The sequence below is a fragment of the Squalius cephalus genome, assembly GCF_949319135.1.
Source record: "Squalius cephalus genome assembly, chromosome: 1".
Classification (NCBI taxonomy): Eukaryota; Metazoa; Chordata; class Actinopteri; order Cypriniformes; family Leuciscidae; genus Squalius; species Squalius cephalus.
Genome location: NC_137122.1, coordinates 29,214,520 through 29,233,876, shown reverse-complemented (window position 1 = coordinate 29,233,876; position 19,357 = coordinate 29,214,520). Strand labels below are relative to the sequence as shown.

At 38.8% G+C, this 19,357-nt stretch overlaps 1 protein-coding gene across 3 annotated transcripts in view; it reads right to left on the bottom strand.

Annotated features, from left to right (window-relative positions):
- The window catches only part of brd4 (bromodomain containing 4), a 55,616-nt gene that overhangs the window by 17,869 nt on the left and 18,390 nt on the right, over positions 1 to 19,357 (bottom strand). For 2 of the 3 annotated variants that reach the window (XM_079873486.1, XM_079873487.1), the window contains exon 1: positions 10,611 to 11,233. The exons of the other annotated variant lie outside the window; for it this stretch is intronic. In XM_079873486.1, coding sequence (XP_079729612.1) covers positions 10,611 to 10,711 — 101 coding nt within the window. In that variant the 5' untranslated portion in view covers positions 10,712 to 11,233. Of the gene's footprint in view, positions 1 to 10,610; positions 11,234 to 19,357 lie in introns of those variants that run through there. 3 annotated transcript variants of the gene reach the window in all.

Here is a 19,357-nt window from a genome sequence, read left to right as displayed (position 1 = left end):
GAATACCTTTATTCAGTAAGGATGCATTAAATTGAAAAGTGACAGTAGACATTGATAACATTAGAAAAGATTTCTATTTGAAATAAATGCTGTTCTTTTAACTTTCTATTTCAAGAATCCTGAAAAAATTAAGTGGAAAAAATAAAAATCACAAATGAAGCAGCGCAACTGTTTTCAACACTGATTCAAAAAAAAAAAGAAAAAAAAAAGAGACTTTTCAAAATCATTAAAAAAACGTATCCCTAAACTTTTGAACTGTAGTGTATACTTGAATATTTCAAGTTCAACAACTCCAGTGCGTTCTGTAACATGCTGTCCATTTCCACAGACAATGATTTTGACCAGTCCCTCAGTCTGTCAGGATAAATAATGGAAACCAATGAAGCTACGCATTCAAAAAGGTATTAAAATCCACTTCTGATATCCTTGTTCTGGCAAAAGTCGTACCAGAGTAACTATACATGGACATGACAACAGATTATATGACTACAACCAGTAAGTGATTATTTTAATAATCTAATGTTAACATCTATAAATGTTCACGGCTTCTAGAAATGCTTTCAGTATTTTAACACTTTTCAAAGTCAATACAGCACGATATTGCACTTGGATTGCAAATGCGTTAATATTAGGGCTGGGCATTGACAAAGTTTACGATTTGATTCTCAAGCTTACGATTCAATTAGATTTACGATTTGATATGGATTAATTGGGGCCTATCAGGTACAGTACTCAGTTTTTTAAATATAAACATTTAAAATGGCGGCTGTCATAAAAACGTTGGATTTATTCATACATTAAATATTGAAGAACAGTTTAAGTAACAATATGAATATGAATAATGCAATAATGCATAGCCCATATTTAGCAAAATGGTCCTCTCAAGAGCTCATTTTTCTTGCTGACTTTTCTGAGGTATTAAATGTAACATTGTTTACAAGCTTTTTCTGACATTTCCACGGCTGAAACAGTGAGCGATGACATGAGACATGATACGGATTCCGAGTAAATTGTACTGTATCTTTCAACATACCTTCTGATGTTCATTCATGTTTATTTCATGTTGTAACTAGTAAAGCAGAAGAGATGATCAGTTCATGTGTGCTCCGTGGTGCCAAAGAACCAAAGGAGCTGCACGATCTGTTTCACCACACTAAACAGTGCCAAAATGGTATTTATTTTTTGAATTTCATAAACTGTACAGAATTTGAAAGCAGAGACATTTTCCTATCAGAAGTAGCTTATTGCGATATATTAGATGGGGGTGTGCTACAAAGTTGTTCATTCATCAACTGAAAATAGCATAGGCTGAAAGATATCGGTTCTTCAAAATGAGAATCGATTAAAAATGAGAAATTGACCATTTTTAACCCAGCCCTAATTAATATATATACTGTATATGCCATTTCTGTTTGATAACAAACAGATGCATAAAAAAAGCAGTATTTAGTTTCACTTTGTATATTATCTTTGATGCACACAACTGTCAATGGTAGTTTACGAACAACTGCTGACCGTTAATGTGCCCTACAGTTGCTAAAATCTTTTTCTTCAAAAAGCATAGACTGTTTGCACCAGTGTGTTTACAGTACAGAGATTATCACCATGTCAAACACTGGGTTTCCGCACATTACTGCAATTAAATGTGGTAGACGCTTCCAAAATGATGTCATGCATGTTGATAGAGCTCAACTAGTATTTGCCCAGAACTTTCCTTTTAAAGCCCAAGAGGCCTCTTGAATTCACCTAGAAATTCACCACGTCAAATGGTTTGACACGGAAGAGCTCCCAAACTGAACAAACACATCAGAAATTCACAAGCCAATGTGAGACAAAACACACGCCAACTGTCTTGTACCAGCAACATGCAAATGAGCTGTTGTGACAGCAGTGAAAGTGGAGTGATCACACACACACACACACACGGGATGTTTGGAAAACACATCAGAAATACAGGAAGAGATCACACTTAAGTGACAGACTGGAGCTGGAAGCACTACATGACCCCGCCATGAGTTTAGTCCAGCTGGTGTAGCATGAACACGCACACAGATGGCCAATAACCGGCAAATCTGTGTGGTGCTGTAACCTCATTCAATACGCTTATAAAGTTCAACAGCCAAATAATTCATTCAAACACAATGGGGATTTTTTTTCCATAAACAAGTTGCTTCATTAACAACTCAAGAGTTGTTATCCAGCTGTTCAGAGCAGATTTTAAATTAACTCTTTAAATTAAAAGAGGTTTAGAATAACAGTCAACAGACTATTTGGTTATCATCAATTGACAACTCTGTCTGTGTAAAGTGTTGATGAAAAAACTAGACACATTCAAGTCAGGCTCTGCATTTTCCCATATTAATAAACAAGGGAAAACTTCCTCTTGTGTAAAGTCCCCTCAGTAGTGCTAGTTTCAGTCTCTTTTGTTACACTCGTGTTTTGTTTTGACATCTTGATTACCTAATTTCTCTACTCTATAGTGCTGAAACAATTACGAGTTATATATTGTGACTTTTGACATCAATAGCAAGAATATTTTTCTAAAATTCTTCACTGAAACAGACAAAAAGAAAAAATAGATGTGGGTCTAAGTCTTCTAACGTTTTTGTGTTGTGTTGATGTGATGTATTTCACAAGAAAGTTACACGAAAGTAAAAGAAAACATGTTTTTACCAAGCAAAACTGAATTTGCAAATATGGGCAAAACAATCAGGATCTCTCAAATGCAATTCCGCACAATACCAAAACATAGATTAAACTTATCTAATATTACACAAAGTCAATAAAAGTACTAGCTTAAACTTATTTTGTTGTAGTATTGAACAGATACACCAAAGTCAAGCGACAAACATCACTGTGAGTGGCATAAACAATCAGATTCATTTTCAGGTGGCGGCCAAAGAAGAACCGAACTTTCCAAAAACCTAAAAACCCGGTGAATACTTTCAAAAATGTTGGTAAATTACATTGACATTGATTATAATAAAAAGTGAATCTATAAAACTAAACTAAATCTTAAATCATAATGGTTGACTTTCTAATGATATTGAAATAAACATTATTACATTAATGGATTAAAGAGCGTAATTTGTCTCACATTATGTACACGCACACACACACACAACAAAAACTCATCTTAGACTGCTTAAATCTAGTTTATACAGACTACGTGATGAACACAACAGACATCTGTGACAGAACAATGAACTGTGGCATAAACTGAAACTTTGACGCAATGCTAGTTCACGTAATTGCTGCATCCTTAATTACATTCATTACAAAGTGTTCTAACCAGGTCGGACACAACAAGATTCCTGAACACTAAACACGGAAACGCAGTGCAATGTTACAATCACAGCCAATCAGAACAGTGAGTGCAGAAGTTCACGGTTTACTCGCTCATTATGCACTGCACAGTGTAAAACGCATACCTTGAGTTCTGATGCTTCACCTGACAACGTGCTTTTTATGCTACTTATTGTGGAGCTTGAGGGACGTGTCAACATACGGCATACATAAGGAGCATCAGGAATAGAAAGCAAGCGACTGTCAAACTGTACGGACACAGCTGATGGAAAATACTAGTATGTGTGCATTTCAGTTTTAACATGTACTGAGGAATTTACAAAACAAAAAAATCTAAAAATAAAAATAGTGAATGTTACACATCACGGGTCCAAATGTATGTCACTGGTTGTCAAGCTGATTGAGGAATTCAGCTTTAATTGAGAAGCATTGTGTAAAAAGCAAGTTGTTATAGGCCTAGACTATACACCAGATGTATGATAGAAACAGACATGCTTGATTCAGACAGTATTAAACATCACAATGATCATTCATGAAACACAGATCTACTGATAACCCAAGAAAACTTGCCATCATAATAGACAGTGACTATGAGTCATATTCTGAGAACTAAAACCAGGAACAAATCTTGGTCGTAAACTGCAATGAGCAATACAGTATCTGGGAAAATGTTGGTCAAAATCGGAGTAGTAGTAAATAGTCAAGCTCTTATGACCACTTAAGAGTCATCTGGAGTAGCATTTGTAGATGTAAGTGAACCATTACACAATTAAAAGTTAAAAAGTTAAAAGTACAACTACACAATTCCTGTAAACTAGTATATCAAAACCCCCTGCAGGTAGAGTCCAGACGTCTGAATAAAAGGTAGTGCCACTGACCACACTGACTGGGATGGACACTGTCACCTTGTCGGTAAGGTCACTAAGATGTGGCAGGTCACTTAAAATGTTGTGGTTACATGAAATATGGCTGGCAGAAAATCTTTGTTTGAAAGCTTTTAAAAGCATTATTTTTGGTCCACACCTCATATGCGGTGGATAACCAATGCAATGCATTTAAATCCATTTTAGCATTTCAATAGAGTGAAATATGGACTTAATTTCAACGTTTTTTTATTTAGCATTTTGACAGTTGGGCAAATCCATTAAATTGTCAATCTTACCATGAAAAAATAAATAAAAAAAGTAAATAATCAAGCTATAAGAACAGCCTCACGAGACACAAGGAGGATGAAGATTGTAATGTGACGGCATTAGCATTGTGATTAGACCTGTCGGAATATAATGTTGAAAAGGGAAATGCAAGTCTTACAAATGCCTTTTAAATCACTTAACAGCTAAACAAATTTCATTACAGATGCACAATTTATCAAATTAAAATGTCAAAATGTTTAATGTTTGCTGTCAGGTTCCCATGTCCTATGTCAGGGGTTCCCAAATTTTTCCATTCCAGAACCCACCTAGAACTCGAAACCCACCAACATATTTGAGGGTGGACAGAGGGGGTGCCCAGAAGTACTATACGTTTATTTAAAAGTTTTACAGAAATGGAGTATTTAATAAAAAAAAAATTCTGTCAAAACTGTCAAATTTCAATACTAATATTTAAGGTGTCATTTCTTTATTTGCAGACGTTAAAAAGTAAATTAAATATGTCCATTAAAACTTGAAACATGCTTGCTCCGGTCCGGAACTGTAATCCACGCTGCGAATGTTGTTAAACTCATTGCATTGTTTAGCACAGAAAACACTCTCATGCTCGTTCCATGTGTGTACATGTGTTGGTAGGTAGCCAAATGCATGCGATGCAACGCAAACAACGTACTCTTATGCCCAGTTCAGGCTACACGATTTTAGCATGTCATGATAATTCGTAAACGACGATGGCCATCGGGATGCAAGAAGCGATTGTTTTATCTCGTATAGAGTGTCATTGTGGACGACAACTGACAATCACGACAGAAAGAATAGCATGTTTAATTTTTTTTCGGTCTTCCACAACGGGTTCTGTCACATCTGTGACACTGACCAATGGGAGCACAGAAGCTCTTCCGTTCACAGCTTTCAAACATGCCAAAACGAAAGAGACAATTAGTATTGGTGCACTGAAGATTCGTGGAGCTATGGCAGTACTCCTGCCTTTATGATGTTTTCTCGAGAGACAACCACGATAGAGTGGAAAAAGATAAATGCTGGCAAAAGATAGCGGAGGCGCTTCAGCAACCCATTGAGTACATTTATTTACTCAAGTTCTCTTTGGCGGATTCCATGCGGTCCTCTTCGTGCAATCTAGGAACGTGTCCCACTGTCAGGTTCTTTCTTTTGGGGGCTTTTCTGACGACAAGGCATGCAGTGCAAAACACACCACGTCAGTAGCCATTGTTTGTTTACACTCACAACAGTCAGTCTGTCAGTCGATAGCTCCACCTTCTCAATGATATCACACGTTGTTAAAGACAGCAAGCGATAATTGGCCAGAAAGCAACGTGTAGTCTGACTTGGGTTTGAAAGTTTGAAAGTGCCCCTATTGTGGCAAGTGTTAGCTTGTTTTTAAGGTTCATAATTTTGTTTTGGATGTCTCCTACAACAGGTTTACATGCATCAAAGGTATAAAAAAAAATATTTTTCTTATAATAGACATTGCACATCACCACATTTTTTAAAAGATTCTTAAACGACTCATGCTAAGATCCAGTCTCTCGAAATCCCTCCTTTCAGTAAGCCTGCTCTGCTCTGATTGGTCAGATGGCCCAGTCTGTTGTGAATGGTCTACTGCTAACAGCACATCGAAAACGAAATGCCCATTGCCATAACTGAACTTCAGCTTCAGTCCTCAGCAATTGTACACACTTGTAAAGAGTAACAATGGTGTCGATTTTACCATATCAAATTGAGCACAAGTCCGAAATATTGCAAGACCTAGTTGTTCAACCCGAACCTCCATCACAAGGACGACTTGAGCAGGACGTTTCTCAGTAATACACTAGAGGTTTATTAATAGATGTTGCAACTGTAATTCCGATGTGAACATTTTTAATTTATTGCAGTGAACATGCGGGAACTGCATCGATAACAGTGCAAACGTTAGCCCAGCACTGATCACTGATGAAACAAAGTTTGTAAAACAAACCTTGCTCCATACTTTATCTTGACTCAAAGTAGTAAGAACGACAGACAAACTGCATTATTTGACAGTTTTAGGTAATAATGGCCCACAGCGGATTAGCAGAACTATTTCAGTAAGACAGTAATAACGGGAGTTAGCCGGAGACTTACACATTATAAAACACAAAACTACGTATTTTGAACACCCGGTAAAAAATATATACATCACTAATTAATCCTACTTGCAGGTTGTGACTCAGGAGCAAGTTGGTCCAAATAAAGTGGTTACTGTCCCATCTTTAATGGATAAGCATTTTGCAAATCCCGAGTTGACCTCGCCGAGATTTGAGAAGCAATCGTCAGTAAAATGAACACAATAAAAGGTTTATACTGCTGTTGTCTCGCTGTGGTAATTTTAACCATTGACTCTTCACATCCTCATTCTTTTGGAGGTGTATACAAAGTGAATTTGCAGTAATCTAGCTGGTTTGGACGTTAAATTTGGGTTTATGGGGAGGAACGAGAGAGCCCCCGAGGTGAAGGAAAGAAATGTACTAAAATCATTCACTAATAATAGTGTGAATTGTTCATACTTAAACGCACAGGAGAACTTCACGAAAAATGTTCACCTATTACACAACACGTGTGTGCGCACATGAATTTGTTCTTAATCTTAACCTCGTTTTGATGTTAATGACTTTGGAGTATTCTAAATTAGCGACAGCATGCAGGATAGCCATGTCCATAAAACAAGCCTAAACCATCTTAAGGGTTTCCACACAACCTTTATCCAGCTGTGTATAAATGAAACCTCACAGCTTGAGCTATAATTGCACATTTTCTTACTCTTTATGATGAAATACATTGAAGAGAAAATTTCCACGCAGAAAATTTCAACTTGACACGTTTAGAAGGCTACCAAGAGTGATTTCTTCATTTTTGTGGTTTCAGTTGTTCTTAAATTGTCTGATAGTGTCAAAATTATTATAAATAAACAAAATAATCATCAAGTATTATATAATATTAAAGGTCCCGTATTATGCCCCTTTTCACAAGATGTAAAATAAGTCTCTGATGTCCCCAGAGTGTGTATGTGAAGTTTCAGCTCAAAATACCCAACAGATCATTTTTTACAGCATGTTTAAATTGTCATTTTTTGGGGCTCAGAAAAACGCTCTGTTTTAGTGTGTGCCCTTTAAATGCAAATGAGCTGCTGCTGGACGGCACAGGGGGCGGAGCTTCATGAGCTCGCGCTCAGTCTCTCAGGACAATTTCATCTCACGGAATGATGCTAATATCAGAAACTCTCAGTAACGTTGTTCATTTCGAGTCGGACAATAATGCCTACAGAGTCAGAGTGCTGTATAGAGATGAAACAGGTATAGTTTAGTAGTTTAATTACGGTTATTATAACGTATTTGTCATCTGCTTGTAGGCTATGTATCCATTATTTATTAATAGCCTACAGGTCTGCTGTCTGAATGATGATCAAACATATACTGATGAGTTTAATAAAGTTTATTGTACATCACTCAAAAGATGAAGCGTCAGTTTTACTTCAGAAAATCACCGTAAGAGCTGAGTAACACAGTAAATTATTAGAAGTGCGCAAGTACATAAACGAATTTCGGTAGAGTTGAGGGAGCATTCCTGTGGGCGGAGGTTAGTCAAAAAACTGTTCTAGTGACGTCATTAAAGAAGGAAGTAGAGGGATGTAGTCCAAACGGGCCGTTCGATGTAGTCGATTTCTGTTAAATAAAATATCTCGCTTGGCATTGAACTTTGAGCTTTATAATTTTACAGATATTATTTATACTCTAACAACAACATTACACACTAACTAAAGTTTGAAACATGGGATCACGAAGAACGGGACCTTTAAACAAAATAATTTGATTTTATTGAACTTTATTCCATTAGCCTTGACAACCTTGACCCCTTAATTGCTATTTTAAATGAGAAGCGTCAAGAGTCTAGCTATCATCGCATAAGTTTAACTTGTTTATGTTTATGCAAACTTTGTGTTCAATGGCTTTTGAAACCGCCATTCAGAATAGTAAATGGTATAGCTATCTACTACCAATCTCCAGAAAGAAGTGCCTGGTCTGGTAAGTCCACCATTATCAAAAGCCTGAATTTGTTCACATGAAACTTTTGTGAAAATGTTTCCAGCACAGGCCTGGTTAAAACAAGTCCGATGACAAGACGGGTTCATATGCTTTCGAATCGCACTCGCTGCACTTTCACCGTCATCCACACGGTCTGTGCAGCGTCGCTTCAAGTCAAACATGCCGAAATAACTGCAGCAGTGTCTGTCCTGGGCCGTTAAACTTCCTGCCCCAAACACCCTGTGGAATAAAAGTTGACCTCTGAACTGGACACAGATCATTACATACCACTATGGAATGTGTGTGAGGGAGGAAGTAGCTCTGGTTACTGTGAACCTGAGCGCACTCACCAGGAAATCTGGTTCTACGGGCAGGCCAAGCCCAAGCGTGACGCATCAAAGGGAGGGTGTAAAAACCGACGGCAAACAAAATGACTGCATCCCTAACGAAAGTAAACAATTAATCATTAATGCTTACTGGGAGTTTCTCAGGACAGAAAGCTCCAGGCTCCCAGTGGAGTTCTAGGTACAGGACAGGGGCAGCAGGTTTGTTTGCTTGAAAGCATTTGCATAAATAATAAATGAAACTGTACAGAGTCAGTTGCTCAGGCCAATAGTCCCACCTCCCTCATCCATCTCCCCTCTCTTCTTTCACACTTTTGTCTTGCCAGCACTCCTGCGAGCTGTTCTTCCCTACATCTCAGGCTTCATAGCAGCCTCAACTGCCAGGAGAAAGTACAACAACCGTCTGACTTGTTGTGTTTGTGTGTTACAAACTGTTCTCGACATGGAGGGAACTAATCTGTGCAAACATCAGCATGGGCACCTCTGACAAACAAAACAGAGGTGTTTTTTTCCTTACTTGAACATTTGCTGTGCCATGTCGTGTTTGTTCTAGCGCTTTGATCAGTGACCTAAAACGACTCCGAACAGGGTCTAACAAATGTCTATTGGAGAACGGAGCCAGGAGCGAACTGGCAGCGCAGCACACGCTAGGCATGTGCGCAATGTGACTGGAGAACTTTTTTCCCAATGCAACTGTTCCACATGCCTCTCACGACTCAAACTTCAGGGTGGGAATGTCCAGCTCGCATGTGACACCTTCACAAGTCTCAAGGCCGTTTGTTATGCTAAGAGGTTTAGTAGAAGAATATTCAGTAGGTACAGTTTCATGGGAGTGTTTAGTCGCTTTCATTTACTAAAATGCAACATTAGTACAGCAAAACCGAGCTAGAACATCCATTTAAAAGAGATATAAAGCGAGTTGAGTTGCTTTACCAAGGACACCTGAGGAATACTGTTTGGTTAAACAAGCGAAGGATGTTAGGATGTTACTTAATCGGTCCGTTCTAAGACCAGCACAGAAATAGATTACCGTAAAAAAACAAGGACAAACTTCCTAAGAAAAAAGTGGCCCTATATTAAATGCAGACCTTGTGAAGCATTTGAAGGTTGCCAACTAAAAACAGATATTTTCAGCATTAGGAAACATCCACAAACTTTTTTCACTGTTTCAGTGTCTAAAAAAAGATTTGAAATATCTGCAGTGAACCAAATAATGTCGTATATTAATATAAATAAATAAATAATCGTTTAAATATGCTTATTTGCAGTGAGTCTAAGATGAATACTGACTAAAATTGCTAAATCATAGCCGGGTGAACCCTCTCCTTCTGCCACAACAAATACACCACCCCCTTCTTCCTCTGAAAAACCCACCCCCTCCCCCTGCTTACTCACACACCCCCTCCGTCCCTCCGGGAGGCTGCCTGTTCGGGGCTTTTAGCTTTCTTACCAACAATGCCACCCTTTAAAACACTATTTTGAGGCCATTCTGGGGAAAACTCCCAGTGAAGGACAATATTAAAAAATATTACTGACCCGACAAAGTGACGTCTATAAAATAACGCAAAAACGAGTAATACAAACCAAAAGACTACAACAAAAACTTAAAGTCTATGAATATTAACTTCATCAGGAGTAAACAACAAGCTAGAAAGCAACAAAAAGAGATACTGCACAAGCAAACACCACTGGTGATTAGTTGTGTAATGTTCAGAAAAGCAAATTCACAAAAAGCTGATCAGTTTTACCTTTTAACAGGGACAGAGCAATGTGCAATTTTTTCCAAAAGGGCATCCAGCGTCTGAAAATCCAGCAAATCATTGGACTTGGAATGCATTTTGTAATCCATTTATGTGGAATCAAAAGCAAAACAGAAAGGGAACTAAAGGCAAGAAAAGTTCGTCACTCGATCCCAAAACACAGTAACCTCTCGCTCTCAAATCTCCAGTTCTGACGTATGTGTCCCAAAATCCACTGCGCCAAATACATGTTAATCCATAGTTAGTCCACCATAGTCCTGAGAGAAAGGTTTTGCGGTTCCTGAGAAGCCTCCGATCGTAGTCTCGCGGGCGGGCAAGTGTGTGTGATAGAGAGGCGCAGAGGCCTGAGTCCGGCTGGATCTGTTAGCTCTGTGCGCCGGTCGGCTCTCGACACCCTCCCCCCGTCAGCAGCACAACGGCCCAGTTGCCACAGGCACTTCGCCCCATTGTGTGTTCACCCGAGGCCTCTCACACAAACCACCTCCAGCGGGGCGCCAGAAAGCGGGGGAGAGCGAGAGCGAGCGAAGTAAAACCCAGAATGCGCACTTTCTTTCTCTCACTCGTTCGCCGAGAACAGCGTGCTCTTACTCAACAGTGAAAATGGCTCTGGTGCTTCCTCATTGAGAAGAGGCTCTACCCACACACCCCTCCCTCGGCTCTCTCCGGCGCTTGCTCATTCTCTAACCCCTCCCTTCTTTCACCATCAATAGCTTGAGCACTCTCCACCCTCCCTCTCTCACGCGCTCTCTCTCTCTCTCTTCCTGCCTCTTTCTCTCTCCTCAGCACACACACACACACACCTTTAGCTCCCCACCCCCTTCCTCCCTCCATTTCGCCCTCCCCCACTCATTCTTTTCAGACGATCTCCTGCGTGCCTCCCCCACTACACCGAGGGCCGTCTTATCTGCTGCCTCTCCACACGCCGCACACATTCACACGTCTAGACTGCACCGGCACAAAAAACAAGCCACACTGGGGCGGTCCAACCGGCACACAGAAACTGTCCTCTGTGCCAAACTACACGGATGCACGAGACGCTGAAGCTCAGATGGGAGGGTTTACAAGGAGTAGATGGAAACGGTGAGTGAGTGGACCCAGGGGAGGATGAAGTAGAGGACAACACAGGGGTACACCTCCATAAAACACATGAAAATACTCCTTGGACACCACTCGCTTAATGCGGGAGGATGTTGATTTTGGTAGTGTCAAACTAAGGGGAGGATTTTTTTTCATGTGTTCTCTGAGGTAACGTTGTCACTTTCCTGTACTGGTGCATGATTCACAAACTCTGATACAGACACCTCAAGTTTGGTGTGAATATTATGAGCATTTATTTCGCATCAGGGTTCTTGGTGTCGAGTCTGGAGCCGACCGGTTTCAGCCATGATGGCTTTTTAAAGGTTTCGTTTCACCCAAAATGAAAACCTTATCATCGCTGTTCCTTTTGCGTTTCTAAACATGTTTGATCTCATGTCTGAATGACGATGTACTCCATGGAACATAGTAAAGCTTCATAATTCATTCATATGACTCATGCGCTATATTAGAAGTCGCCTGAAGCAATGCTGTAGATTTGTTAAAGTAAAAGACAGAAGTCAATATTCACTAAAAATCTTTCCCTTTTTTCACAACTCTCATTTGTCATTTGTAATTCCTTGCAACTTGTTTGCATATTCAAACAAGAGACCCGTGAGAACTAAAAGCTGTTGATCTCACTGAAGTTAAACCTTGATGTTTGAACATGTGCAAGTGCAAATGACATTTGAGAAGATTTTCAGAAAGTTGCAATTTAATTCAGGTCTATTTATCACACAAAGCTTTTGTAGATAACACTTTACAATAAGGTTTCATCCGTTCACATTAGTTAACTACACTAGTAAACATGAACTGAGAATGAACAATACTTCCACAGCATTTATTAATCTGATGTCATGTACATTTCAACATTTACTAATACGCTTTTGAAAGTATTTTTGGTGTGTTCGCACTGCAGGAACTAGGAACGATTTTAGCTCTAGGAACTCCTTTTGGGGGAACTAAATTAGATCCTACTTCAGTTTAGGGTCTAAACCAGCACTATACAGGAACTACCAGAGACGTAAGTGTACATTGATTTGCCACACGCATGTCAAACACCGGCACCTAACACTCTTAAAATGTGTAAACATTTACTCCCCAAACATGGAAAACAGCGATAACGGCATTTGCCTGTTGTCTGCAGCGTTGGGGGAATTAGTTCTCGGGGAACTATTCTAGTGGCTAGTTCCTATAACCAAGTTCCTAGAACTACCCAGTGCGAAAGCCCCTAAAAAAAAGCTTGAAAATATTCAGAAACTTCACCAGCACACCAACTCAAATTCTAGAGCAAGAATAGCATTTTTTTTTTGACAATAGACGGAAGATCTTCTTAAAGGGGGGGTGAAATGCTAGTTTTTTACACTGGTAAAGAGTTGGATTCCCATGCTAAACATGGACAAAGTTTCAAAAACTAAGTTGTACGTTTGAAGGAGTATTTTTGTTCCAAAAATACTCCTTCCGGTTTGTCACAAGTTTCGGAAAGTTTTTTTCGAGTATGGCTCTGTCTTACGTAAGATAGGGCGGAATTTCCTTATATGGGTCCTAAGGGCACTTCTCCGGTAAGATCGCGGCCGCGCGCGCACTCGTAGACCAGAGCAAGAGAGTGAAAGCAGTTCGCCATCAAAGCGCCCTGCCCGGCTTTTGGGAAGTCAATGTCACCAAAGAAGTGTGTTTTTGGTTGCCAGGGCAAGACAACCCTGCACAGATTCCCAAAGAACCCAGTGTTAAGGAACCCGTGGATGGAGTTTGTTTTCCTGAGCATAAACGGAGTTGTGTAAAGACTGTTGTTCCCTGCATTTCGACGATGATTGTTTTATAAACAAAGCCCAGATCACGGATTTGCAGATCGTCTAATGCTTAAGGATCGAGCAGTCACAATGATAAAAATTCGCGGTCGTGCGTTGGAACCGGACGGTGAGTAAAACTGTTTGTTGAACAAATGTCTCTGTGTGTTGTCACTAGCTTGGCGCGTTAGCACAGCTAAGCTTCGCCCACACGGCCCGCCCCCAGCCGCTCGTTTTTTTCCGGAAAGACTCGGTACAGCCTATCTTTATGTTAAAAATTTAATAAAACAAAATACTTTTTGGAGATATGAAGGATGCAATATTACTCTATAGGTACTCAAGATTAACAGGAGATTGATTGAAAATGAGCATTTCACCCCCCCTTTAAGCTTTATCAGCAGGTAAACTGTTAATCACAATCATGAGGCAAAGTTACCTCTAAAATATACATTTATCAGAGCCCTTTGGCATTTTTATTTGCAGGAAGCTGAAGGCAGTATATTCCTCAAGTGTACACAGGCTGACTAGACTGTTTTTAGGAAGAACAACTTAGAATACCACATCACTACACAATACAAAAGAACACTACATTTCAAATCCATTTATCATGTCTTTTCTTTCCACTCTTGTCTTAAATACCAAGACTCCAATAGACTTACAATAGTGGTAATCTCAGAAAGCAGACAGTCCTAAAATATCTTCCCTTGTTTCGCCATGAAGATTTATCTTCACTGCTTAAAACATGTCTGGTGAGTATGATTTATTAATTCTTCTGCTGAAAGCCTTGACAACATCTTGCCACATAACCATGAGTGACTAAAAGGGATGCAAATCTTCATGACAGCGAATTTATTTATTTATTTTTGGTTATCAATTCAAAATTTATTTAGTAAAAATGTGTTAGATCGTGCCAAAATGTTAGATCTGATGGATCTCCATGTCAGAAATATTAAATACATTAGATTCAACCAAGGGGTGCCGAATCCCTGCCAGAAGATACAAGTCTTCTATCAGCCTAAGAGTTTGACTGCGAGAGCCAAGGAAGAGCAGAAGAAGTGAGAAACAATGGAAAATTACTGCTTCAAAACATCGCCCTGTGACGTTAAAAACCTTGAAATGGAGACATTATTTTATCTCCAACTCGTGAAGACAAACATTCTTACAAACCACACAATCATAAGATTAAACAATAAGCATTGTAAGAGCAAGGAAATAAGTAAAATAAGTAATATAAAATATAAAACAATTACATGAATAATAATAATAATAATATGGATAAATGATAAATCAAATGTCAACTACACAAGTGACTAATTATTATAAATTAAATCATAAAAACAGTAAATAAATGTATGATTGCAATCTTAAAATATTTAGGTTTTTCAAATGAGAAATTGTTCTCAAACTGTTTTCTAAATGTCTTTACATGGTTGAAACATGATTACATGATAATAAATGATCAATTTCAGTAATTTGTACTGTATATGAACACGAATGTGCTATAACTAGTAGTAAAGAGGAAGAGATGACCAGTTCATGTGTGTGTCGTGCCACATTAAAGAGCGCCAGAACTATATTGCTTGAAATTCATGATAATTGACAGAATTTCAAAACAGCTCGTTTCAGCTTATTGCAACTTATTGGATGGAAGGCATGTTACAAATAATGGTTAGAATGTCTTAATCATGCATCTAATGAAAAAAAAAAAAAGATTAATCTATTCCTTAAAAAAAAAAAAAAAAAATTAATGGGTTAATGTAAGGTGATATTGATTTGTTCTTTGTTTCTTTAGGACACTTGATGACAGACAGACAGGAATGAAAGCGTGGATTCTTATTGTAACTGAAGATAATGACGTCCCGACTGCCTAATGTCACAAATTTTGCTATTTTGTTGAAGGAAGAGGTTTTCAAAAATTCTTCAGACCTGTAATCTGCAGTTTCTTACCAGTTTGGCCTTCTCTTTGCCTTGGACTTTTGAGTACTTTTTGTTTTTGTATTAATTTTATAGTTAAGGAGTATGGTTGTGGTGTTTGACATTGTTCATATTTCCATTTCCATATGTAAAAAGGAGTTTTTGCTGCTGGTTTCTATTAAACGTTAGAACAAAACTTCAAGCCCGCAGTTATAGCTTTATTTCATAACCTTGTTTTAATGTTAACTAGAGCAAAACACCTTTTTCAATAAACCCACGTCCTTTGAGGTAGCCTATATCAAAAAAACATTACAAGTTTACATTTATTAATTCAAATAAACAAGTTGACTTGGAAATTTAAGTTAAGTCAACTTTTTTTATTTTAATTAGTGTACAATGCTGAGTTACTTCCACTGTATGGAAAATTAGGAGTTTGGAAAGACAGGAGCGTGAGTAAATATGACCGTTTTCATTTTTGCGTGAACTATTCCTTTAGGCACAGAACTACACAATGTTTGTGTGACAGAGTGGGACAGCCTCTCATTCCCCTAAAGACCTCCTCCCCTGATGGCATCATCCCACCATCTGTCCACACACACACACCTCATCATCATCATCATCATGACTCAGGCTAATTTCCTTCCACCCCCTCTCCCCTCTCTGCCACCTTTACCTCACTTTCAGTTCAGGACCACCCAGTCACACAGTGGTCACAGTCACACACTGTGTCACACACACGGTGGAGGGGAAAATACTGGTAGAGAGAGAGAAAAACAGTGGAACGGAAGAGTGGAGGTTTGTGAGCTCCTGTAACTGGTAGAAGGTCACAGAGGGAAAAAAATGAAATGAAAGCTGAATACTCTCAAGTCAGCAGCTGATCATTTACACCCAAGGGTTATAGATCGACATGTGTCAATATTTATAAGCCTTTTTTTGATCAAAACATACATTTTAAAATGTATTCGCCAAAATTATTTTTAGGCTTATCGGAGTCCATCAGAGGAAAATTTCAATATTTCAAACCTTGTACCCAAGATGATTGAAAATGCTTTAAGTAAATGTAATTGGAGTAATTCAAAATGCATTTATGTCGCAAGAATACATAAGAGCAATATTTACCTTCATACTTTTTTTTACTAACATTTATGCATGCAAATTGTTCCCAAATCTATTAAAGGATTCCAGAGACCCCCCCCAAAAATGCATGTGTTGTGACCAAGGACCCCATGAACAGGCTGTACTTCTATCCCTCAAAGCCTCGCATTAATTCATGTCACATTAAACCCAGTGTCTACTCTAAGGTCCATGTAGATTTGATTCTGTCTCATTAAAGGACACTTGTAAACAATCATTCTAACCCAAAAGGGAGATGGATTTACATTAGAAGCTAACAAGCAATTATCACGTATTGAACGCCAGTGAGAATAAAAGTGGGGTGTTGTGTTGGCCATGTGAAAGTGACAGATCTCTAAACAGATGAAGTCACAACAGCAGATACAATGTCGATGAACGGGTTAACGATGTGGCCGGGACAAGCCTGTGTAAGCTTCTTTCTAAACCAAAACTCGCCTTCTGCGAAGACAAAAAAAAGAGTCACTTTTGACTTTTACGTTGTTTGATACTTTCATTCGCAGCTGCGGTACAGAGGGGCGAAAGTCGAGTTCAAACTCGCACGAAATGAGCACAGCTCAACATTATGTTTAACAATTATTCCATATTAGTCTTCTAAAGGCTAAATGCCAGTGCTTGCTAAAGCAAACATTATTCATACATGCAGTTAAGGGGTTTAAATCCTAATTTATATGTATTAAAATGTTGTCATCCTATGCTAATAATTATAATACTGAATAAAATAAAAGAATAAAATAAGACATTACTCTTAATATTTGTAATAATTCAGAGTAAACTAAATAGAGAATAATAATAATTATTATTATTATTGTAATAATTCATAATATTAATACTAAAAATATAAAAATGACAAACAAAATAAGGTATTACTCTTAATATTTGTAATATTTCTCTGTAAAATAAATGAGAAAAATAATATAATTTTATTTTAACTTAAAACTGTACAATTTTAAAACAAATATATTTATGGTTGTCTTAATTTCTTCAATTTTTAAATGTTAAACCATCAAACTTAGATGTTGACAGAAAACGAATCAAATTAACAGCAGCCGGTTTATAAGCACTTATTATAAGCATGGGAAGATGGTTGGCGCATGTTGCGTTCCCAAATTGGGGATGTTAAATTGAGTGTTTAAGTGAACCAAGCCGCTCTCAGACGCTGCAAACATTGGTGGATAATCAGCTGCTCACGTGTAAATAAACACAGTGTTGCTCTTAACTCTGAAACATGCTGAACATTTTAGAGCTGCACGCTGAATTGTTAAAAGATTGCGATCTTGATTCGAACACCCACACAATCTTATTCCTAAACAACGATCTGGCCGTCTATTAAACATTTGACAAGTATGATTACAGCGAACATTAAGATCTGCTTTGCCGTTGCCGCTGCCGCTGACCCAGAGAGAGCAGGTGTGAATTATATCTGTTTAACAATCATTCAAATTATCACAGAAGTAAATCACCTTTTGAAAGTAACTTCATAATTAAATTAAAGTTTGTATTAAATTACATTACACCAGTAGGTGGCGACAAGTGAATACATTTTTATTTTTCATTGAATCATTCAAAAAGATTTGTTCAAAAATTGCTGATTTATCCAGCAATGAAACAAGTAAAGTCTCTATGAATGAGTCATTGAATCATTCATCAAACCCAATTTAATTTTTTTTTTTAAATAGACCACAGCAATTAACATTTTGTCAAAATCTCTAGTAAATGACATCGTTTTGTAGTTGTCTATTCAGAATCGTGGGAGAAGAGATCTCGATTTAAATTATCGAACCAACACCTAAAAGTTAACCATCACAAAAACCTGTAGCCTACATCAATAAGATTTGGCTGATTTCAGAACATTTTTAACTAGTGAAGACACAAAACGTCTTCACAAACTGATTATCAAGGTATCTCTCTCAATTAGGGAGGACGTTTGGCCCTAAAGTATAGCAAAACCTGCACACACACACACACACACACACACAAAAAGTGATTCCTGACCCACTAGAGGGGACAGGAACCCTAACCTTTGACCTTAATTGCTCACATTCCAGGTAAACCTATCCAGCCCGACCATCTGCACTCACTTTTATTGCCCCATCCCATGACTCAACCACTCCTTTAAGTGTGTGGGGGGGGGGGGGGTGTGAGTATGGGAAATCTGTAGGTTTTCCATGTCTTTAGGCTGTGTATATTGCTGGGGGGAGGAAGAGATGTCCTCCAATTTCACATTCTGTCAGAAAACCCTCTGCAGCCAGAGCCTGGCCAACCAGCGGCAATCCCTCCACCCAGAGCACGTGCCTTCCCCAACACCGCCTGAGACAATACAGCAGCTGCCCGAGTGACAAAGCACAACTCTGAGAGGCTGGGACGACCCTCACCAGCATTTGGTGGCTGTTTCTGTGTGTGTGTGTGTGTGTGTGTGTGTGTGTGTGTGTGTTCCTGCATTCAAACATAGATGGGATTGGGGAGGGTAGGGGAGTGAGGAGAACAAGGGGGATGGGAGGAATGGATGAGAAGACGGTGGCGGCGGCAGAGAGCGCCTTCAGATTTCTGAGCCCATTAATCATCTGAACGTTTGAGAAGCCCAAGCCAACAGGGACCTGGCTGGAGAGAACAGGGACAAGTAATCTGCTCTGCCTGCATATGTGTGTGTTGTGTGTCTGCATCAGGGAGGAGTATAAACGGTAAAGCAGTTGAGAGTGAGCTCATGAAGAAAAGAGGCAAGTACAGGATACCCAAAAAAACAAGACAATGAAAGGCTTTCATGTGGCCCATTGAGTGAAACGCTCAAAAAGAGCTCTCCTCTCTTCCCCATCTGCTCCTAACGTAAGC